The sequence below is a fragment of the Thalassophryne amazonica genome, chromosome 19 (assembly GCF_902500255.1).
Source record: "Thalassophryne amazonica chromosome 19, fThaAma1.1, whole genome shotgun sequence".
Taxonomy (NCBI): domain Eukaryota; kingdom Metazoa; phylum Chordata; class Actinopteri; order Batrachoidiformes; family Batrachoididae; genus Thalassophryne; species Thalassophryne amazonica.
In genome coordinates this window covers 32,319,230-32,342,993 of record NC_047121.1, presented here as the reverse complement: position 1 = coordinate 32,342,993, position 23,764 = coordinate 32,319,230, and the positions used below count along the sequence as shown (strand labels likewise).

At 39.8% G+C, this 23,764-nt stretch overlaps 3 protein-coding genes across 4 annotated transcripts; 1 reads left to right on the top strand and 2 right to left on the bottom strand.

Annotated features, from left to right (window-relative positions):
• The first annotated feature begins 107 nt into the window (after positions 1-107).
• golga5 (golgin A5) lies at positions 108-19,218 on the top strand. The gene is made up of 13 exons (XM_034195531.1): positions 108-290; positions 646-1,287; positions 3,174-3,377; positions 3,463-3,682; positions 3,761-3,884; positions 4,623-4,826; positions 4,952-5,122; positions 16,868-16,996; positions 17,126-17,224; positions 17,390-17,609; positions 18,433-18,532; positions 18,618-18,681; positions 18,786-19,218. The coding sequence occupies exons 2-13, from the start codon at positions 654-656 to the stop codon at positions 18,873-18,875; spliced, it is 2,259 nt and encodes a 752-aa protein (XP_034051422.1). The 5' UTR covers positions 108-290; positions 646-653; the 3' UTR covers positions 18,876-19,218.
• LOC117532223 lies at positions 3,324-23,684 on the bottom strand. Of its 2 annotated transcripts, none has more exons than XM_034195533.1 (5): positions 23,387-23,683; positions 20,672-20,781; positions 19,820-20,566; positions 19,599-19,711; positions 3,324-3,653 (listed from the first exon to the last, which is right to left on the bottom strand). In XM_034195533.1, exons 1-5 carry the CDS (start codon positions 23,586-23,588, stop codon positions 3,626-3,628), a joined length of 1,200 nt encoding a protein of 399 aa, XP_034051424.1. In that variant the 5' UTR covers positions 23,589-23,683; the 3' UTR covers positions 3,324-3,625. The 2 variants fall into 2 exon arrangements, with proteins under 2 accessions (XP_034051424.1, XP_034051423.1); XM_034195532.1 differs by lacking the exon at positions 3,324-3,653 and adding an exon at positions 17,346-17,596 and having other exon boundaries at positions 23,387-23,684.
• Positions 10,552-15,677, bottom strand: LOC117532224. The gene is made up of 2 exons (XM_034195534.1): positions 14,933-15,677; positions 10,552-11,360 (listed from the first exon to the last, which is right to left on the bottom strand). The coding sequence occupies exon 1, from the start codon at positions 15,636-15,638 to the stop codon at positions 14,934-14,936; it is 705 nt and encodes a 234-aa protein (XP_034051425.1). The 5' UTR covers positions 15,639-15,677; the 3' UTR covers positions 10,552-11,360; position 14,933.
• Positions 23,685-23,764: the final 80 nt, after the last annotated feature.

Here is a 23,764-nt window from a genome sequence, read left to right as displayed (position 1 = left end):
CACAACTTGCAACATTCTTTAAAACGTTAACATGTTAAATGTTTAATACTAAAGATTGTAAAGGAAGAAGCACTTTTTGTCTTTTTGATCAGGCTTTGCAGAGGACGCTCTGTTGTGGGGTCCTTGCTGCAGTACTTCCCTGGCCACGTAGTGAGAAGCTCCTGTGTTGACAAATAATGACATTTGGCTGCGGCTTTCCAAACTTTGTTCTTCGTTCACGTTAAACTGATATACCTCGGCGATAGCCTGGTGACTTGACAAATTTAGGAGTTTGGACGTTGTTTTAAACGGTAGGTTTAAAGTGAGCTGTTTGTAGCAGCCAGCTAACCTGTTAGCCTTATCAGAGATGTTTCAAGTTCGCTTTATAATGTTACAGTCTGTACGTCACAATCATTGGCAAACTGTTCGAATGATTTGTTCCCATGTATTCAAATCAGAAATAAGCAGGGGACACTTTTTTAGGCTTTGGCTTAGCATGCTAGCTAGAGTCATCTGTGTCCAAGGCTGCTTCCTACTGGTTAATTATTGTTATAAACTTGTTCAGCCATAATTCCTGTACGTCCTTCTGTTGTCTAAATGACTGTTGTTCACAGTAGTACTCTTGGTTCAACATCCGCAAATTCCTTGTCTTCTTTCTGCAAATAGGATCCAAAATGTCATGGTTTGCTGATTTGGCTGGCAAAGCTGAGGACTTCCTGAATAAAGTGGACCAAGGAGCTGCCACAGCCCTGAACAAAAACCAGACACAAACGACCTCCTTTACGTCATCTTATGAAGGAGACTTCACTGTCAAAACTGCATACAACACTGCAGAATACAAGACAGATGTAGGTGCTTGCATATCCTCCCATGATGGCCCGAGTTACATCTCCGCAGCAGCCAGCAACATCAGGAAATCCAACGCTACGCTGTTGGCTGGTACAGCCAACGTGTCGACTAACCCCGCCAACTCAGCCAACGTTCCTGCCAAGGCATCTTCTGGGTTTGTGAGACCAACAAAGAATGAGCAAGATGTGAATGATGACATGCTGTTTGACTTTTTGAACAGCTCAGACACCCCAGCCAGTGTCCGGAAAGATTCAAGAAGAGAACTTGTAAATGTGGCAGTTCCTGTCACCGAGGCCCAAAGCCCGCCACTTTTCCTTTCTACCACTTCTTGTACAATCCCTTCAACCCCATCCACACCCCCCTCAACCCGTGGTGTGTCCCAGGCCTCCAGTCTCAGCTCACTGTCTGCTCACAGCACCAAAATGTCAGAAGAAAGCTCTGCTCAAGAGCAATGCCAAGGTATGTCTTCTGTTACAAGCCAGACACAGAAAGGTGGTATTTTCATTGCCATTTGTTGGTCCATTTCTCAAACATTGAAAGTTGTAATAAATAAAAAAACTGAAGGATTTTTTTTAATTGTATAATTGTTGACAATAGCACACGATAACTTGGGTCTGTGATGCAGAAAGGGACATTTGAACTATAACTTTCATAAACTGCAAAATTAATGTCTGTTTAAAATGGCAATGAATAATTAAATTAACTGCCAACTATTTTTATACTCAATTCATTTGAGAATGTTTTAGCCTGCATTCTCTGATTTCAGCTTCTAAATATAAATATTCTCTGGTCTCATTGCTAATTTCCTTACTCCTTTCAGACAGTGAACTAAATATCTTGGTTTTTGGACAAAAGCAATTTAAGGGTTTGGAAGACGCTGATCAGCAATTTTCCTAATTTTCTTATGTTTTATGGCTCATACTACTAATCAGTTAATTGAATAGTTGATTAATTGAATTAAATAACTAATCAATTAATTGAGAAGATAATCAGTAGATTAAGTAATGATGAAAACAGTTGTTCGTTGCAGCCATAATACATACACACATGCGTGTGAAAATTTGGTCATATTTAATCACTTTTTAAAAATACTTTTATTATTGAATGAAAATCAGCAATTATCTTTGGATTTTCTCGTACTTGTCCTTTACATGAAAATACAGTTACCAGTACAAAGAATGCTGCTGTTAGAGGTGGTGGAGGTGTGTATGGAATTCTGTTGACCCACTAATGAAAAGCTAACTACATTCATATCAAGATTCTACGTTGCCAAAAAAAGAATCCCGTCAGCCATTATCACAATGGTCGTTACTGATGACGACTCATTAGACAATTACTTCCTGGTTACATGAGCAGTAGACAGGTGCATAAGTACTAGGAGAGTGTCACGTTTTTTTTTTGTGTGTGTGTGTGTGTGTGTGTGTCTACATCACCACAGTGAAGTTGATATGAAACAATCAAGATGTTACTGAAGTGTAGACTTTCATTTTCTGTGGCCATGAGTATTGGACGAACAAAGTATTGGAATTTTGTTCATACAAATTATCACTTTTACAGCCAGTTTTCTCTAGACATGTTAGCAAATTGATAATGGATAAGCAATTGAATATCTCTTGGACCTCAGTTAAATCAATCACTAAGAAATACAAACAGTATGATACTTTATGTACTTTTCTGCTGCACTTCATCATGAAGCGGTGATGATGTGATGCAACAGACAAAAGGTGCACGATGCAGTTTTCCAAACACAACCGTGGACATTAGGGCTGTTCATATTCTACAGTGAAAAAATAAAAGCTGTGAGAGATGTCAGGCCACATGTTGTTTTTGTTCCACTTGGGGTTTTATAGGTGCAGACCAAATTTGAACTCAATCAGATAAGATTTAGAGGTCCCCCAGAGTGACACATTTTCCTCTCCCTCTGTTGGCAAGGCAACGTCACCCTAACGGGAGAAGACTCGGATGCCATTATTTTTCTTTTACAGGTACATGTGATGGCTTCTAATTGCAAAAAGTGGTGGGTGATTGGTTACCCAGAGGAGAACATTACTGGAAGTTGTCTCCCCTTTTTGCTTGTTTGTGGAAAATTGTTGCTTTGAGGGGGACCCCGAAACAATGTCCGATTACAATAAAATTTGGCACAGATCTTTTAATTTATTAGTAGAACAAGAACAACATGTGGCCCAAAAGATTTTGTAACATTTGACATTTTGAACAGGTCTAATGGACATTGTACACTTTTAGGTCGCATACATTGCCCTGCATGCGTTGAAAAGTTGTACAACACAAACGATCCATAACTGCAAACATATTTCTCCCTCATTTCTTTGCCCTGGCTGTTTCAGCCACCACAGATGAACAAGAGAACACAGACTTGGGATCAACTGTTGCTCAGGAGATCAGCAGGCAGGACCCTCCTTCCACAGAGGAGCCACAGAGCCAGATCCTGTCCAGCCTGCGCCTGGAAAACCAACTTCTGCGCAGTGAAGTGTCTTCCCTCAATCAGGAGATGACTTCGGTCATACAGAGAGCAAAAGACCTGCAGGAAGGTAGATGTGCTCAGTGAATGTGTAACATGAAAGATGGTTGTCTACAGTTCCCACTGTACTGGTTTAATTTGGTTCCCTCCTCTAGAACTGAACCAAGCTCGTCTACGTACAGACAAATGGAACTCAGATCAGTCTAAAACAGACCGGGCGTTACGGGAACTTCAGTCACGGGTTGATGACCTGACAGAAGCCCTCTCTGCTAAAGATAGTCAACTTGCAGTGCTGAAAATCAGACTTGATGAAGCTGATCAGCTTCTCAAGTCCCGAAATGCTACCCTAGAGGAAGTGCAGAAAGAAAAGTCAAGGTACACTGCGCCCTTGTTACAGATTTGCTAAAGTTTATGCATGAATCGTATAATAGATTTTACCAATTCTGTTTTTAGAATTATGCAAGACCATACAGAAGGCAGCAGCATGCATTCCCAAGCTCTGGAGACGATGCAAGAGAGACTGAGGGAGGCTGAACTGGCTCTGCGGAGGGAACAGGACAGCTATCGGCAGATACAGGTGGATGCAATGTCATTCACTGTGACTATGTTCCAATTCATCGTGTGCACCCTTCCAAGGACTCTGTCCCATGAATCTCTTCAGGCTTCAGACACAGCAGAGGCTGGAACAAACCATTCTGAAATTAAATTGTCTAGCCCTGGGAGCATTTTGCTGTTGCTTCATTACGTTTCCCCACCCCTACCTTCTATCTCCTACTAGCGTAACAGGTGTAACCCATCGTTTAGCAATAATTTCTCAGTACTTAACAATTTTATTTATAATTGTAAATATGCAGTCTAAAATGTTGTGTGTGTGTGTGTGTGTGTGTGTGTGTGTGTGTGTGTGTGTGTGTGTGTGTGTTTTTAATAACCTAACGTTTTGTCTTGGGGGACTTGCACAATGACTCATGGGATTGTTTGGGCCATGAAGGATTGCCCTGATCTATCTTAATTTGCGAGGGAAAGGCTTCATGAGCACCCTTTGAATTGGGACGGCATAGCTGCGCCGCTTATGACCTAAATGGCCAACAGTTAACAGCCTTTGAAGCATGCAGCTGCTGAAGTTGGACAACACCTGAATATGATGAAGAAAAATTTTCCTCTTCATATTTAGCTGTTGTTGTGATTGCCTGCCCCAAAGTTATTAAAAGATATAACTGTCTGCATACCTCCAAACAGTTTTGTCTTGACGTAAAGGTCAAAAAGTCATTGGACTAAATGCAGAAATAGAACTTTTTAATTCTTATTTCTTGTGTAGAATGAGTATACTGGCCGCCTGTCCAAATTGGAGGCTGAGAGACAGACCCTTGCAGAAACTGTGACTGCAGCAGAGCGACGCATTGGAGAAGAAAAGCTCAGAGGTGACGACTTCCAGCAGCAACTGAAAAGTGCCAAAGTTGCAGCAGAGACTATGAAGCAGGAGCTACAAGACTACAAGCACAAAGCTTCACGCATCCTGCAGGTAAACCAAGCTGTTTCTATGAGCAGTTATTGTTGAGATTAAGCTTTTGAAATCACAGTTGATTTTTGGAAACCAAGCATAGAGTTTTATACTTTGTGTTACAATGTTTTTAAATGTGCCTACAGTCTAAAGAAAAGCTGATCAGCAGTTTGAAGGAGGGATCTGGTCTGGACACTTTAGGTGGCAACGGGACCATGGTACTGGAGCTGGAGGAACTGCGTCATGAGAAGGAGCTGCACAAGGAGGAAATCCAAAAACTACAGGGCCAAGTACAGTCCCTTCGATCAGAGATACAGGTGAGACACTTTAAATCAAGGCAAAATGGACATTTAGCTGCAGGTCTCTCTGTGCGGCAATGACTGCACTGTCAAAGTTTATCTGGACATGTCAGCTACATATACGAGGGCTGTCCATAAAGTATAGGTCCTTTTTATTTTTTTCAAAAACTATATGGATTTCATTCATATGTTTTTACGTCAGACATGCTTGAACCCTCGTGCGCATGCGTGAGTTTTTCCATGCCTGTCGGTGACGTCATTCGCCTGTGAGCACTCTTTGTGGGAGGAGTCGTCCAGCCCCTCGTCGGAATTCCTTTGTCTGAGAAGTTGCTGAGAGACTGGCGCTTTGTTTGATCAAATTTTTTTCTAAACCTGTGAGACACATCGAAGTGGACATGGTTCGAAAAATTAAGCTGGTTTTCAGTGAAAATTTTAACAGCTGATGAGAGATTTTGAGGTGATTCTGTCGCTTTAAGGACTTTTCATGGTGCGAGACGTCACTCAGCGCTCTCAGGCGGCGTCATCAGCCTGTTTCAAGCTTAAAACCTCCACATTTCAGGCTCTATTGATCCAGGACGTCGTGAGAGAACAGAGACGTTTCAGAAGAAGTCGGTTTCAGCATTTTATCTTGATATTCCACTGTTAAAGGAGATTTTTTTAATGAAAGACGTGCGGACGGGTCCGCGCGTCGGGACGCAGCCGACGCGACGCGGCGGCACAGGAAAAAACACCTCCGTGTTGATAACCATTTGTTAAAATCCAGTTGGCTTTTGATGGCTTTCAGTGGAGTGAGTATATGAGAAATTGTTTATCAGCTGGAGATATTCCAACTTGTCCTCAAGGCTTCCAACAGAGGTGTTTTTCCTGTGGCGGAGCGTCGCGGCGGCTGCGTCCCGACGCTGCAATCCGCCCGCACGTCTTTCATTAAAAAAATCTCCTTTAACAGTGGAATATCCGGATAAAATGCTGAAACCGACTTCTTCTGAAACTTCTCTGTTCTCTCACGACGTCCTGGATCAACAGAGCCAGAAATGTGGAGGTTTTAAGCTTGAAACAGGCTGATGACGCCGCCTGAGAGCGCTGCGCGACGTCTCGCACCGTGAAAAGTCCTTAAAGCGACAGAATCACCTCAAAATCTCTCATCAGCTGTTAAAATTTTCACAGAAGACCAGCTTAATTTTTCGAACCATGTCCACTTCGATGTGTCTCACAGGTTTAGAAAAGTTTGATCAAACAAAGCGCCAGTCTCTCAGCAACTTCTCAAAGGAATTCCGACGAGGGGCTGGACGACTCCTCCCACAAGGAGTGCTCACAGGCGAATGACGTCACCGACAGGCGTGGAAAAACTCACGCATGCGCACGAGGGTTCAAGCATGTCTGACGTAAAAACATATGAATGAAATCTATATAGTTTTTGAAAAAAAATAAAAAGGACCTATACTTTACGGACAGACCTCGTAGACCAGCTGCAGGAACAAGTTCCTAATAATAATAATAAACATCATGTTTTCATGAAGAACATGACTTTTTGGTCAAACTGCTTGAATTTGTAATATAACCCCCCTCCCCATTTTCATATCTAATTCGACTAAAATTCACAAGTTGTGGTGTTTCCTGGCAGGAAGCATTTCTTTTCTCCTTCTGTCAGCTTTTCTTTTCAAGTATTCAAATAAGTAACTTCAAAATTGACATTCACATTATTTTAACATGCAGTATAGTATAAACAACCAAGTATTATACAGCAAGTGGGTATCAGTTTATATGTTGAGGTATTATAGATGATATATGTTTGCTTTTTCATCAGCTTATCATGACATAATCATCTCAGAGGGTTACGTCATTTATGCATTACACAGCATTCAAGAGGCCCACAGACATTCTCTCTTCATCACTTCCATCTTTTTTCCAAAATACAAATGTCAAGAGATGTACCTGCTCTTTATTTTGGTTAGGTATTACACTGCTGCATAGTCTTTTGTGCCATAAAATGGATGCACTTTAGGCCTTTGAGCCACACAGGATTCATCATCAAAAACAGCTATTTGTTTTTATTGTTGCGGGTTTTCCTATTATGTCATTGGGGATTCCCTTAACATTTCCTGACTCACAGCACAAGGAACAGTTGAGTCTTCAGTGTCATCTACAAAACCAGGTGTACAACCCCTGGCAAAAATTATGGAATCACCGGCCTCGGAGGATGTTCATTCAGTTGTTTAATTTTGTAGAAAAAAAGCAGATCACAGACATGACACAAAACTAAAGTCATTTCAAATGGCAACTTTCTGGCTTTAAGAAACACTATAAGAAATGAGGAAAAAAAATTGTGGCAGTCAGTAACGGTTACTTTTTTAGATCAAGCAGAGGGAAAAAATATGGAATCACTCAATTCTGAGGAAAAAATTATGGAATCATGAAAAACAAAAGAACGCTCCAACACATCACTAGTATTTTGTTGCACCACCTCTGGCTTTTATAACAGCTTGCAGTCTCTGAGGCATGGACTTAATGAGTAACAAACAGTACTCTTCATCAATCTGGCTCCAACTTTCTCTGATTGCTGTTGCCAGATCAGCTTTGCAGGTTGGAGCCTTGTCATGGACCATTTTCTTCAACTTCCACCAAAGATTTTCAATTGGATTAAGATCTGGACTATTTGCAGGCCATGACATTGACCCTGTGTCTTTTTGCAAGGAATGTTTTCACAGTTTTTGCTCTATGGCAAGATGCATTATCATCTTGAAAAATTATTTCATCATCCGCAAACATCCTTTCAATTGATGGGATAAGAAAAGTGTCCAAAATATCAACGTAAACTTGTGCATTTATTGATGATGTAATGACAGCCATCTCCCCAGTGCCTTTACCTGACATGCAGCCCCATATCATCAATGACTGTGGAAATTTACATGTTCTCTTCAGGCAGTCATCATTATAAATCTCATTGGAACAGCACCAAACAAAAGTTACAGCATCAGCACCTTGCCCAATGCAGATTCGAGATTCATCACTTAATAAGACTTTCATCCAGTCATCCATAGTCCATGATTGCTTTTCCTTAGCCCATTGTAACCTTGTTTTTTTCTGTTTAGGTGTTAATGATGGCTTTCGTTTAGCTTTTCTGTATGTAAATCCCATTTCCTTTAGGCGGTTTCTTACAGTTCGGTCACAGACGTTGACTCCAGTTTCCTCCCATTCGTTCCTCATTTGTTTTGTTGTGCATTTTCGATTTTTTGAGACATATTGCTTTAAGTTTCTGTCTTGACGCTTTGATGTCTTCCTTGGTCTACCAGTATGTTTGCCTTTAACAACCTTCCCATGTTTGTATTTGGTCCAGAGTTTAGACACAGCTGACTGTGAACAACCAACATCTTTTGCAACATTGCGTGATGATTTACCCTCTTTTAAGAGTTTGATAATCCTCTCCTTTGTTTCAATTGACATCTCTCGTGTTGGAGCCATGATTCATGTCAGTCCACTTGGTGCAACAGCTCTCCAAGGTGTGATCACTCCTTTTTAGATGCAGACTACAAGCATATCCGATTTGATGCAGGTGTTAGTTTTGGGGATGAAAATTTACAGGGTGATTCCATAATTTATTCCTCAGAATTGAGTGATTCCATATTTTTTCCCTCTGCTTGATCTAAAAAAAAGTAACCGTTACTGACTGCCACAATTTTTTTCCTGATTTCTTATAGTGTTTCTTAAAGCCAGTAAGTTGCCATTTGAAATGACTTTAGTTTTGTGTCATGTCTGTGATGTGCTTTTTTTCTACAAAATTAAACAACTGAATGAACATCCTCCGAGGCCGGTGATTCCATAATTATTGCCAGGGGTTGTAGACTCAAAACTAATGCTGTGTTCTTTCTCTGTCATTAAAATGTACCGTTAGGGTGGTCCCGAAAACAAACTTCAACTTTTTCAAGGTGCTTTTTTGTTACCTGGGGCCAACATATGGCCATTGGGTATTGCGAAGACCTGGCGTCTGTCCATCTGTGTTCAGCGTAAATCCATTTCTATTATTGCCACAGTATTCAGATTCACAGGGAACATTCTTGGACCTCAAACCTTGGACAAGTTCAAAGATCGCTAACCTTGACATATTTTAAGAGGTATCTTAAGAGGTTAAAATGCCACATTCTGTTTGACTCTGTTCTGCTGTTTTTGAGTGGCGGGAGATGACAGCCAATGAGAATAGAGCTGCACAGTGACATCACTGGCTGGTCTCTTCAAAACCACTTTGCTTTGTGTTTATATGCATATCTTTCATATATGTCATAAAAGCTAGCGAGAAATAAATATTTCTAAAACTGAAAACGCAGCTGAACTTACTTCACGGACGTTAGCATGGTGATGTCACAGACTGGTAGCTAGCTGCAAAACTGTTTCAGTTGTGTGTAAGTATATCCTGTTTGTCATATATTATGTAAAAGATAGCGACAAATAAACACTTCTAAAACTGGAAATGCTCTTTTTGGAACCTGATAACACATTTTGCGGTGTTAGCGTGCACGCTAACTCCCACTAACTTCCTATGGAGTTAAATTTGTCTCATTAATACCAGCAAAAGCACAGAGGGTGATCTACAAATATTCTTTGATTTGCATAACTTCCGCTTTTGTCAAAAGCTCGTGTACACACAAACCCTCCTGCAGACGCTGTTAACACGTAAATATTGTTTTTGATTGACTGATTAATAGAGGGGCTTTATTGAACATGTACAAACTGTATGTAAGACAACGGGATCTTAATAATGAATTAAACTGCAAATTATAAAGACCACAGGGCTCATACGGCCAAGGGTATTTTGGCATTGCGTTATTTTTTGGGGTAAAAATAAATTGGGCCCTGTTTTTTGTGACATGCGAGTGACATTTTGAGTTATGGACTGGATACATTAGTTCATTAGTGGAAGATTTTGTTACATGTGCCTCAGATCGCATTTTGAGGCATTCAACGTTAACATGGACTTCCTCATCAAGGGTCCCTCAAGTGGGAGGATGACCCATCATTCCAGTCATCACAGCAGGTCCTGGATAACATTGCTGCTGTCAATGATTTTGCTGAGCGAGGAGTTGCACTTATCCAGGATTACAATCAGATCCTAACGAAAGATGAACAGTGGCTTCAGTACATGCTGCAAGTTGCTGAGTGGCATCGACACCAGTTCCTGGAGGCAAAGATTGGAATCAAACGCCACTCCCCGTGACTGTTTGTTTTCACCAAACAGGTGGACAGTGTAATATTTTTTTTATAGTCCCTGTATGGTCAGTTAAAGGAGAAAGGATTGTTATTTTCATTTGTGAACAGAATCAGAATTCAGAATCAGAAAAAATCTTTATTGTCATTGCACGTGTGCAACGAAATTGAAAAGCAACTCCACAATGGCAAAAATAACACTCACCCATTTAAGAGTAACAAATTAAGACATTAAAAATATTGCACACACACAATAGACATGGACTACAATGAACTCAGGGCTCCTCTTGCCCAAGGGAAAAAACTGTTCATCAGTTTGGTTGTCTGCCCCTTTAAAACCCTATAGCTCCTCCCAGAGGGCATAAGGGTGAACAATGAATGAGCCGGATGAGATGGAGCCTGTATTTTTTTTTTTAATTGAACTTTTATCGTAAAGCAACATAAAATTTACACTTCAATGACAAAATTATAATACTTTCAATACAATATTTTTGCTTTACCCTTTTTAACTTTTTTTAACCAAACCAAAAGTTCGTGTGCGGGTGGCGGGGAAGCCATAATACAGCAACATCTTTACAACATCCACATAAATAGTTACATTCATGAGCACTCATTATCAAAGTAGCAGTTTTCAGAAAAAAATCAGATCTCACTGGTTTAACATATTCCGTCCACTTTGACCAGATTCTATAGAAAGCGTCTCTCTGCACTTTGAGAGAGAGACAGTTTTTCCATTGTGTAAATTTCGTGCACGTTTATCCAGTCCTCAATTGTTGGTGGTTCAGGTTTGAGCCATCTCCTCGTTAGAGCCTTTTTACTTGCTGCCAGTAAAATATACAACAGTTTCTTGTCTTTAGAGTCCAGTTTATCTACTGTTATGTTACTCAAGTACAAGGTTTCAAAATTAAATGGAAAAACAAGTGCAAACACATTCTGTATATGTTCATGAATCCTAATCCAATACTGATGAATGACTCGACAGTCCCAGAAAATGTGGAAATGGTTGGCTCCACACCCCGCCACATCTCCAACAAATATCACCAGTTCCTCGATATCACTTCTGTGCAGGGGTGACAAAAAAATCTCATGACATTTTTCCAGCAAAATTCACGCCATACACTGGACCCAGTCGTAACCCATTGTGTCTCACATGTCTGTTCCCAACATTCTTCTGTGATTTTCAGATTACCTTCTTTTTCTCACCTGTCTTTAACATAAAGTGTGTTGTCCCTTTTACACCGCAAGATGCTGTTGTATAGCTTGGATACAATTTTTTGTTTTTGTGCCCCCATTTTAGTAGTTAATGATATAAATGCTTCCACAAATTCCAGGTCATTCAAATTTATTTTAAGGTCCTGATTAAAATAGTGCCTGATCTGAAGATACCTAAAGAAATCAACTGAGCCTAAACCATGTTTCCCTTGCAAGGTTTCAAATGAATTTAGCGCCCCCTTATGAACAAATGAATAGTAATCAGTCAGCCAATTTAAAATCCAACTTTTAAAGCGTCCATCTTTTTGATTTGGGGTAAAATCTGAGTCATATGCACACCATCTTAGTATTTTAGAAGCATTCTCCAGACCACATATTTTAATTACTTCATTGCAAGCCGATATCATTACATGTGATATAGGTTCCTCTGTAATGCGGATTTTATTTTGCAGTTTGATGTCGGCTAAGCTTTGACTGGTATTCCTCCAACTGTAGTGCCCTCTACCTCTTTCCATCCTGCGGTGTAAAACGGAGAATACAAACAAATTAATGGTCTTAACTGGGCCGCACAATAGTATTCACACAAACATGGAACACCTCTACCTCCCCTCTCCTTCTTTAATTGCAAAGTTTTGTATTTGACTCTGGCCTTTTCCCCTTTCCAAATATATTTTGCCAACATTTTATCCCACTCTGCGAATTGTTTTTTAGGTATTAGAATTGGTAAACATTGGAACAGATAGAGCATTCGGGGAAGAATATTTAATCTAATTGACTCGATCCTAGAGTGTAGATCCAAGAAAGGTATGGTGTTCCACCTTTGCATATCAGACTTTAGTGATATATTCAGAGGACCATAGTTAGCCTCAAACATTTTATCCAAGTCTTGATGCAATACCACTCCTAGGTATTTGATACTGACCGCATCCCACTTCCATCTATAATGTTCCTTGATTGCTTCTGGTGGGACATAATTTAGAGTTAGTGCCTGTGTTTTATTTACGTTAACCTTGTACCCCGATAATGAACCATATTCTAATAATAAATTAATGATCTTTGGAACAACCTGTGTGGGGTGGGATAAAGTCAGTAACAAATCATCCGCAAAAAGTGCCAACTTCTGCTCCCCTTCCAATGTCCTCACTCCCGTTATCTGTTCTCTGCCTGATCCACTGGCTCAATGGTTCGATAAACAAGGTGAAGAGGAGGAGCGAGATGCCACACCCCTGACGAGTCCCGCGCTCTAGTATGAATGAGTCAATGAGGTCTCCATTAATTTTTATTCTGGCTGTTGGTTTGTTGTATAAACTTGAAATCACATCAATTACAGATTTATCGAAACCAAATTTTCCAAGCACCTTATATAAAAAGGACCACCTCACTGAGTCAAATGCTTTTTCCACATCTAAGCTCAATATCAAGGTCTCCAGTTTTTGCTTATGAACCTCCCTCATTATGTGTAGAACCCTCCTAATGTTGTCCTGAGTTTGTCTATGTTTAATGAAACCCGTCTGATCGTTGTGTATTAACCCTGGTAGAATAGTTTCTAGTCTCCTTGACATGATAGAGGTGAACAGCTTATAATCTATGTTTAAAACACTAATTGGTCGATAATTATTACATTGTAATCTATCCTTCCCTTCTTTTGGTATTATCGAGATTATTGCTTCCGTCCATGAAGCAGGGACTATCTTCTTTTCCATCACCCAATTAAAAGTTTTCAGTAACGTAGGAACCAAATAATCCTGCATTATTTTGTACCATTCTGGGCCAAATCCATCGGCCCCAGCCATTTTCCCTCCCTTTAGTCTTTTGATTGCTGAGATTTCTTCTTTAGTTATTGTGGACAGTAATTTTTATTTTGTTCCTCCGTCACTTGGCAAATCAAGTCCAGATAAAAAGGCGTTGACATCCTGTTCGTTGTCTACCTGAGGTTGAGAGTATAGTTTTTCATAGTACTCCTGAAAACATTGTTTTATTCTTCCCTGTTCAGTTTCTGTTTGGTCATTAGAGGGGTTCTTTATTTTGTGGGTAGTCCTCTCTGCCTGCTGTTTCCTAAGCTTATAAGCGAGAAGTTTTAGTGATTTTCCCCCTACCTCATAATATTGTTGTTTGATAAATAGAAGTTTCTTTTGTATGTCAATATTATTTAAATCCTCTTTCTTTTTTCACCTTCATTAACTCAGATTTAACATTATCACTCAGAGACCTTGAATGTTGGTGTTGCAGATCTAACAGCTTGTCTTCTCAATGCTGGCGTTTTTGCAGGTTTGCTTTTTTCAGATGAGATGTGATACTAATTATCTTCCCTCTAACAACTGCTTTCAATGCGTCCCAAAGTATCCCAGATGACACTTCTTCCTTATCATTATGTTCTAGATACTCCCCTATTTCTTTTCCCAAACACTCTTTAATATTTGAATAATTTAAAATATTAGTATTCAACCTCCACAAAGTAGACTTATCCTTCCTGTTCAAGCAAATGTCAGCATAAACTGGATCGTGGTCTGAGATTGTACAGGGACCTATTTCACACATCTGTAAGCTAAAGAGATCATTTTTGAACATGAGAATATAGTCCAACCTTGAATAGACTTTGTGTGCGTAAGAGTAATGCGTATATTCTCTATCCACTTGATGACAGTCTCTCCACACATCAACTAATCCTAATTCGTCCATAAGATGTATCATTCGTTTTCCAATATTCCTGGTATCACCTTTTCCATTTGATGAGTCCAATTTGGCATTTAAAGTAATATTAAAGTCTCCTCCATATATTAAAGTTCCCTGACTCCTTGTTGTTAAAGCTAAGATCTGCTTGTACACGGACCAATCACTGCCTGGGGGAATATACACGTTTAAAAGACCAGACACCAAGACAGCCACACCTCTTCACCTCCCCGAACTGTGAGAAGAATAGAAAACATGTTTAAAACCAAGCTTATTCAGTTTTGCATGTTCGCTATCGGATAGATGTGATTCCTGCATCAAAACAATTTGGGCTTTATCTCTTAAATTTAGAAAGGGCTCTCCACCTTTTCACCGGATTATGTAAACCGTTAATGTTTATTGACATCAATTTTACTGATCTGCTACTCATCTAAGTTATAGTATAGATATAACATGTTTAATAGGCACCCTGCACACCCTTGTAAACACTGAACATAGAACATGTGAACAGATAACAGTAACAAAAAAAACAAAAATTAACTGAGGTAGTCTTGACTTCCAAGGTTGGGGTCCAGGGAGTGGACCCTGCTTAGCTTCAAAAGGAAATTTCCCCATCAGTTGGTGAAGGAAGCCCTTAGTAGCTGAGGCTCAGCTGGAAAAAGTGCCCCCAAAAAACCCTTACTTATTTATATATAACACACCATAAAACCATATAGTTATTTTCAAACAACATAAACAATGTGGGTAAACCTCAATTTCCAGAAGGTGAAGGCGAGGTCCTCTTGAAGGCTCTGAGTTTCTCCTTGTAGCCAGGATCCCGCCTCCTGTTTGCTGTTCTGCGTTCTGCTCCTCTGACTCTCCTCCAGGTCAGCTGCTTCAGTTGCTCCAGTGCCGTTTCTGGTGATTTGACAACATTCACTGCATAGCCTCTACTGGACATATCCGCAGTAGCTTCTTCCACTGTGTTGTAGATTTTAGTTTCGTCAGTGTAGTTCACCCTCAGCCTGGCTGGAAAGAGAGTCTGGAAAGGGATCTTCTGCTCCTTCAAAATCTTACGCACCTCTGCATATTCTCTTCGTTTCTTCAGGATGAGGGGGGGATAGTCATGATCCAAATTTATTTGTTTACCATTCCAGGTAAATCCTCTTTTCTGCCATGCCTTACGGAGCACAAATTCTTTGGTCCTAAAGCTGAGGAATTTCACAACAATAGAGCGTGGGGGTGCGTCTTCTGGTGGTGGTGGGGCCAGAGAGCGGTGTGCTCGTTCTATGCGTATGTCTGCCTCCTCCTGGGACAGCTCCAGACCCTCACGCAGCAGCTTCTCCACAAAGTCACTCATTGTTGGAAAGTCCTTCTCTGCCGTCTCGGTTACACCATAAATACGCACATTCTCTCTCATTCTACGGCTCTCCAAGTCTATTAACTTATCCTCCAACTTCATTTGTAACTTTATCATCTCCGTAATGGCGTCCTCCGCATTTTGAACCCGCTCCTCCGTCTTCTGAGATGGAGCCTGTATTATCCCTCTTGCCCGGTGCAAGGATCTTGTTTTGTAAATATCTATGAGAGGCGGGAGATCACACTTAATAATGTTTTGAGCAGACTTAACTACTCTGTCCAGCGCCTTCTTGTCCGACACACTGCAGCTGCTTAACCACACCAGCATGTCATGCATCAAAATGCTCTCAGTGGAGCATTTGTAAAAGGACAGACGCAATGGCTGGGGCACATTGGATCTCCTCAGGGTCCTTAAAAAGTACAGTCACTGCTGTGCTTTTATGACTAGGGAGGTGATAGGTACAATTATTATTGCTGGTTTGTGCTAATATGCTCAACCATTGCAATTTCCACCCTGCATGCAGCAGTGATTAGAATAGTTGCATCGAAATAAAATGTTGCAAACATTTTATTTCGATACAGGAAAAAGAAAACATTGTTAGCTAATATGCCAGGAGCAAAATGGATACATTTTTAGTGCATAAATCTGCCAGTGAGAAGGCAGAGTTTGGGGCAACCAAAAAAAAGAAGAAAGTAGAGGACAGTCTTCATTTGCTCCTTTCCACACTGTATCCCTCCATCAGCCACCTGTGCACGTCAATGACTTAGACTCATTGCTCCCACTAAACAAGAGATGAGACTAGATGAGAGACTAAATATGTATAAAAGTTTAATATTTATGTTAAAATGTGTGCGTTATATCAAAGACATTTAAAAACACAGATGTTTAAATGTTAAAAAAAACAATGTTTAAAAATATGACAAAGGTAAAAATAAAAGACTAGAAAGTTTTTTAAAAACACATTTAAAATGTTGGAAAAGGGTGTAAAATGTGTGAACGAATAGAAAGTTCTTTAAAACTATGTTTAAAATGTTTACAAAGGCTGTAAAATGTGTAAATGCATAGACAGTTCCTTAAAAACACAAAAATATATTTAAAATGTGGTTAACGTGTAAAAGAATTAAAAAAAAAACACACAAAGATGTTGAAATTGTGTGTGTGTGTCGGGGGTAACAGCTGTTCATTTGTTCTCTGAGGGGTGCTCATTGTCCCACACTTTGAAAACCCCTGCTGTAGAGGACCACCATAATATGCCATATTGATTAAAGTCATAATAAAGAAAAGTTCACATTGTAAGTACTGTATGCATGACATTAATATGCAGGTCAAATGTGTTTTTGTCTTAGGATTTGGAGAATCAGGCACTGACAGAGGCAGAAACATGGCGAGAACAACAAGTGCAGTTACAGGAGCAACAACTTTTACAAAACAAAGCTAAGCAGGACATGGAGGCTGAGGTGGACCGCTATAAACATGTGAGAAGAAGTTCTCATTTTCTGAAGTAGCTGCAATAGAAAATTACGTCAATGATTTTCTCGATTGTAAATGTTATTGTGCCATGACTTAAGTTGCTAAATTAAGAGATGTTTTTTTTTTAATCACAGGAAATGCAGTATTTAGAGGAAGAGCACCACCGCGCCAAAATCACGCTGCAGAGCCGAATCAAGGACAGAGAAGATGAAATCCAAAAACTCAGGAACCAAGTCAGTTTACATTCATGCAGTTATTCAAAGACTTTATTGATTCATTTACTTTAATTGGACATTTTGAATGTGGTAATATTGTAGATCCTGTTAACTTGCTTAAAAAAAGCCAGAGCTTTGATGTTTTCCAATACTACATACTATTACTGTTATTTGCTCTTTCAGTTGACCAACAAAACTCTGAGCAGCAGCCAAACTGAACTAGAAAATCGGCTGCACCAGTTGACTGAAACACTAATTCAGAAACAGACGATGCTGGAGGCTCTGGGAACAGAAAAAAGTTCTCTGGTCTTTCAGCTGGAGCGTCTGGAACAGCAGCTGAAGGATGTTCAGGGGGGACACAGTGAAGGTCCAACCATCAACATGAGCACTCTAGAGGGAACAGGTAGGCTTTGTTGAGACCAGAATCAAAAAGACTTTTTATGGTACTGCCAAAGTCATTTTTATTTACTTCTTAGAGTTCAGTATGTTTGGGGTTTAATGTTAATCATCCTCAAAGTCCCACATTTCTGTGACCCTGTATTTAAAAAAAAAAAAAAAGAAAAAAAAAATCCTAGCCTATATGCAAAATTTAAGGCTGAAATGACTCATTTTAGACTTTTTTTTTGGCTATGTGAGATGCCCAAAGCTGAACTCATGCTTGTAAGTCACCATTGCTAAAAAGCACAAACCTTGAGTGAATGAGATACACAGCTAAATAGTAAATAAAACCATTATTAAAAATAATAATAATGAAGGTAAACTGGGTTTATTGCCGCCAAACTCAGGAATGCAGTGAACATGCAAGAAACAGCAAAGTGCAACAGTATGTAACGTGATTATGAAACAGTGTTGTTCAGCAGCTTTATTATTACATTGGAACTCTTCATTATTTTGAGCTTGGTGATTTGTTGTGAGTTGACTTGTAGTCACAATTTCAACTTATAAGAATAAAGGCACAGAATTGAAAATTACCATAAAATAAACCTATGTTTGTGCTGCAATTATGAAAATTAAAAGTTGATAGGGCCATCTTATTTACCTTAACAGGATGATATTCTGTGTAATGGGAAACTTTAAAAAAAAAAGCTCATCTGTAAAATTAAAGCTAAACATTAAAGTTTGAGCAGATCTTAAGTATTAGGTAATTTTAAGCTTTTAAAATTTATTCTGATACCATTTGTTTGGTGGTGATTTCAAAAAAGTGTTTGTTTGTGGTAAATTCTCAGGGGCACGTCAGAGAAACATGCCGCTCCTTTTTAGTGACCAAGATCGTTCAGGAGTGTACGGAAAAGTACGTAAGGCAGCCAGCACCATTGACCGTTTCAGGTAAACATTGTTTTTTTTTTTAAATATGTTGCAGTTTTCACCTGTGAGATAGTTTTGTCAGTAATAAACATATTTGTCATTTTAGCATAAGGCTTGGAATCTTTTTGAGGCGATATCCTGTAGCCAGACTTTTTGTCATTGTGTATATGGTGAGTATGTGAGAGGTGAATTGCAGTTATTTGCGTCTATTATTTGGTCAAAGGTTAATGGTCATTAATAGTCAAATTAACATAGATAAAATGTTTCTTCTCAGGCAGTACTGCACTTGTGGGTCATGATTGTTCTTCTAACCTACACACCAGAAATGCATCCCAGCCAGCCTGATGGAAGGCCAAAAGTTTGATTTCATGTTTGAATCATGATTGCCCCTGAGGTGTTTCACATTAGGACGGTAAAAGCTGCTGAAATATTGGGTTCTGGGAACTGATTCTCTGTTTTGCACAGATATGCTATTAATAGTTATTTGCTGTAACTTTCTTTCAAAGTAAACTGTATTATCTGACAGAAGCATCAAGTTTTAAAATAATTAGCCTTTGATAGACTGTACTGGTGGTCTCCTGAAAGGCCATTAACTCAAATATGATTTCACATTGTTCTTCTTATCACCTGCTATCAGGCCTCTGCTCTGTGAGACTGTATTTATCAGTATGTAAAGAAAATCTTTTAATAAACAAATTTAAGCCATCCCTGGTATGTCATTTGTTGTATTTAAAAAGACAAATTAGGGACAGATTTATGTGTTAATCATAAAGGAAGAGTGCTTGTGTGTTTTAATACCTACTTGTACTATTTCAGTTATGTACACACATTTAACTAGAAACTGTGAAATCAGACATCAGCTTTGATGATAATTTAAATGAGTCATATTTCTAACTTTATAGTTAGTATAGTTGGCGTGAGTCACCCAGTATCTCAAACATATTAATTTAAATCGAACAAGGCAATGTCTGTGGGGTGATCATCTTTGTCCAGACCATTTCTAAATGGAGGATGAAAGCTAAATAAAAACACACATACACAAAAAGAAACAAGACACTGTGGAAATATGTTACCAAAGGCTACTTACTTAGTAACATGACTGGGACCTAGTGTATCAGGATTCCCAGTGACTTCTATCACATCTTCTTGATCCCCTGAACATTCTAGATCTTTCACAATTTTATTGTCAGAGTTAACAGCCTGTTGACAACAAACAGACAAGTTGAGTTACACCCAGTCGAGTTACTGTTTTCCAGCTTTGCGGAAGTATTGAATGATGCATCGGCAAGAATCGAACAACATACTTACCCTGAAGACATCGGGCACTTCTGATCTGTGATGCTTCACTGTCGGCTCAAAGTCCTCGGTTGCAGCTTCTAATGTTTCCCTTGATCCCTTTTGCTTTCTGAATCGCTTGCGATGGGGTAACTTAGAATGGAAAACTTTGTGGTATTCAACAGTTTGGAGTTTCAGCTTCCGCTTAATTCGGCTTTGACAAACTGGGAGCCCTTCTTGTTTAATACGAGCATCATCCATAGCTTTGACAACATTTTCCAGTGAACCAAGAGCATTTTGAAGGACACTAACATTTTGAACAAGATATGTCAAATCAGATATGCACTTGACTTTTTCCCGGAGCACTCCTTGTAGCATCAAAATCACTTTTTCTTCCTCCTTTTTCCCCGCAGCTTTCTTTTGGGGGTCCTGTTCGCTACTTTCTGTATGCTGATTCATGCCTGCAGTCTTGCCAACGGGATGCCCTTTGTGGATAGAGGATAGTGGAATGCGAATGTAATGACGTATGGTTGTTTGCCCTTGTACTCCATTCTGTAAATCTTGTTTTAATTTCTTGGCCATTTTTTCCTTTGCCAGTCGTATACTGTGTTCCGTTTTGCAACTCGAGACATCTACTCCATAGTCCTCAAACACCATCGCGTCACGGATTTGAATCTGGGCCGGGCACTCCAATTTCCTACTTCCTTGTTTCCTCAACCGCTTCTTCACATTGTAGTCACGCTCTCCGGCTTCCTTGGGTTTGCTACCACCGCGTGCGTCCTATTGGGACAAATGAAAAAGATGACCTTTTAAACTTGGAAAAAGTGGATACTACGACTATGTTCCGAGAGGTGACGTATGTGAGAAACTTATTATTATACTTACTTTGAGAGGTCCATGCAAACAATGCCATGTCTGCAACCCAAGAATCCGAAAAGGGCGACCTTCAAAATAGATGGGAACATTTCCCCTCTTGTCCTCCCAGACCGGCGGTGCTATTGTAAACAATATGTGATATGAGCATGTTAAAAATTGACAGAAACAATTAAATCATCAATTTTATTCTGAAAACAAACATTTTATCAAAAAAAAAAAAAAAAAAAAAGCCAACCGGTAGGGTACACAGAAAATAATGATCCTTTTTAGATAACCTGTGTTGTTACCAGCTACTAATTTTAAGGATTTAAACAAGTTGGGCAAAAACTGCTACATTTAGTACTTGCTAAAAATTTGTCTGTCAAATTTAATACAAGTGCCCCCACACCCAAAGGAAAGCAAAATTAAACCTAGTTGATCTAAAAAATTATTTTAAAAGTGAATGCCAGACCCATTTTTGGACACTTCTAATTCAAATTGTCCTTTCCGGTGTCAGGGGCTCAGCGCTCTCCTAGACTAAACACTACTAAGCGTGATCTGTCTCGTCATGTCGGAGCGTTACCAGCGATTATTGCCTCGTTTCTGCTTAAAACTGACTTTTGAATGATTTAAGAGGTTTTAGTTTGTCATCTGATGGTTAATAATATTATTCCCTTTCTTTGGTAGAGAGTCAGACTCAGAGAGTCAGTCTCAGATGTGCTGCTGTGGCACTGATCCCCCCCCATCTTTTATTAGGAATTATTGCTGAATTTATGTGGAAATGATTGTTGTACAAATGCTTCAGAGACCTGGCGCTGAGATAGATGATGACTGGAGTGCAGTTTGAAGCAGAAACAAGGCAATAATCGGTGAATCGTTGCTGAAGCTCCAAAATGATGCAAGAGGAATGCTCAGAAGGGGGAGTGTTGAGCTCCTCACACCGGCAATGCAAAAGTGAGTTTGTTGGGTGAGACTAACTCACAGGTTGCGTGTGCAGTGTCAGCACAATCATTCGGAGGATGGGGTGTCAGCAAAAACCATTTTTAACCAGCACATCTTAAACCAGCACATCCACTAGGTGGTGAGTATGCTGTGGCCAAAACGAGCCGGGCCCGGTGTGAGGGACTCAGCACTCCTTCTGATCACTCCCCTGCCTTCACTCTACATGCTTCATTTCAGCGCGTCAGCAGCAATTCACCGATTATCGCCTCATTTCTTCATAATAACAGATTGGGGACCGATCAGAGTGCAAGACCAGCATATCTGAGTCTCAATCTCTGAGCGTGACTCTACACCCAAACCAATCAAAGGGAATAATGTGATTATTAACCATCAGACGACAAAGTAAAACCTCTTAAATCATTCTATAAAGTCAGTTTTAAACAGAAACAAGGCGATAATCTGTTAATCGCTGCTAACGCTCTGACATAACGCACACGCAGTGAAGGCAGGGGGTGCTCAGTCTAGGAGAGTGCTGAGTCCCTGACACCGGAAATTCGGAACTTGTCGCTTCTATGTGCAGCTTGTCTTGCTGCTCCAACAAAATAGCTAGAAAGATCAGTGGAGATATATCCCGTTTCTTGCTTATTTGAATTATACCCAAGCTTTTGCTTCCTTTCTAGGAAGTTCTTGCATTTTCTTTCTTCTTTTTATTTTGTAATTCTTACTTAGTATTTCTCTGTATTTTGACAACACTTCTATTGTATAAAAGTGTATAGTCCCTATGAGAAGATGCATGTTATTCTATGTTCTGTTTCATTGTGTTCATTTAGGGCAGCACTGTTGCCTCACAGCAAGAAGGTCATGGGATCGATTCCCACCTGTGGCCTTTCTGTGTGGATTTTGCTTGTTCTCCCCCATGTTTGTGTGGGTTCCTCCTGGGTGCTCCGGCTTCCTCCCACATCGAAAGACATGCAGGTTAGGTGGGTTGGAAACTTTAAATTATCCGTAGGTGTGCATGCGGATGTGAATGTTTGTTTGTCTATATGTGGCCCTGCGTCAGACTGGCGTCCTGTCCAGTTGCAGTCATCTTGGATAAGCAGTTGAAGATGAGTGAGTGTTTTCTTGCTGATGACCACAAGTTTCAACAAAGAACCAGGACTGTGAATCCTTGAGAATGACATGAACTGAGTGCCATAAACTTATGTTAATTCATATTACAAGGGTAATTTTCCAAATTCAAAATCTTACTATATTGTTTGTTCTGTTTCTAATGAAACAAATAATAAAAATCCCTCCATCTATTTTTTTTTTTTTGGATGTCAAGGATGATAAACTTTTTTTTTTTAAATATAGGGCCTAATTGTTCCTAAGGCTGCTTACACACAATGCACATTTTAAAATGTTTCACTATTAAAAAAAAGTTTATCATCCTTAACATCAGAAAAAAGTGAGGAAGGTTTTTTTTTTTTTTTTTTTGTCTTGCTAGAAACAGCCTGCACACATTGGGTGATAGAAGCAACAGTAGGCTACTTTTTTTGGGGGGGGGGGGGGAGCCTAAAAAAAATAGTTTATCATCCTTGACATCAGAAAAAACATGATGAGGGAGGTATTTTATTATTATTATTATTTTCGGCCACCTAGCGCTGAAACCCCCATCCTCCGAATGGTTTGTGCTGACACTGCACACTCAACCCGTGAGTTCGTGTCACCCGAGTTTGTTCATAAACATCTGGTTTACACGATACCGCTACATTTTTTTATCGAGAACATCGCTAAATTACATGGTCCGTAAAGTCTACATACCCGTCGGTGAATAACGCTTGTGGTTATCCTCCTTGCTATGGCGTTCTGACAGAATAAAGCAGCTTAAATTCAAAGACATGTATTCCTCCAGAAACTCTCTGAGATCGCCCTCGAAAAAACCAAAAATATAGCCATTTTCCTTTCGACCTTCCCGCAAACGCACATGAAGAAATTCTTCGTCCTGTTTGTCCACCTCCGCCATATCTACAGTTTTGAAGCGGCCTAAACTAAGCTACTCCGCCCGGGCGCTAATTTTTTTCTTGCTCCGTTGTTGGTCCTCCAGCATCCCACAATGCACCGCTGCATTGCGGCCAGCCACGTCATAGCTGACAACAGACAGCCGAGCTGCTAATGGCTGCAGTTGAGGTGGCAGTTTGT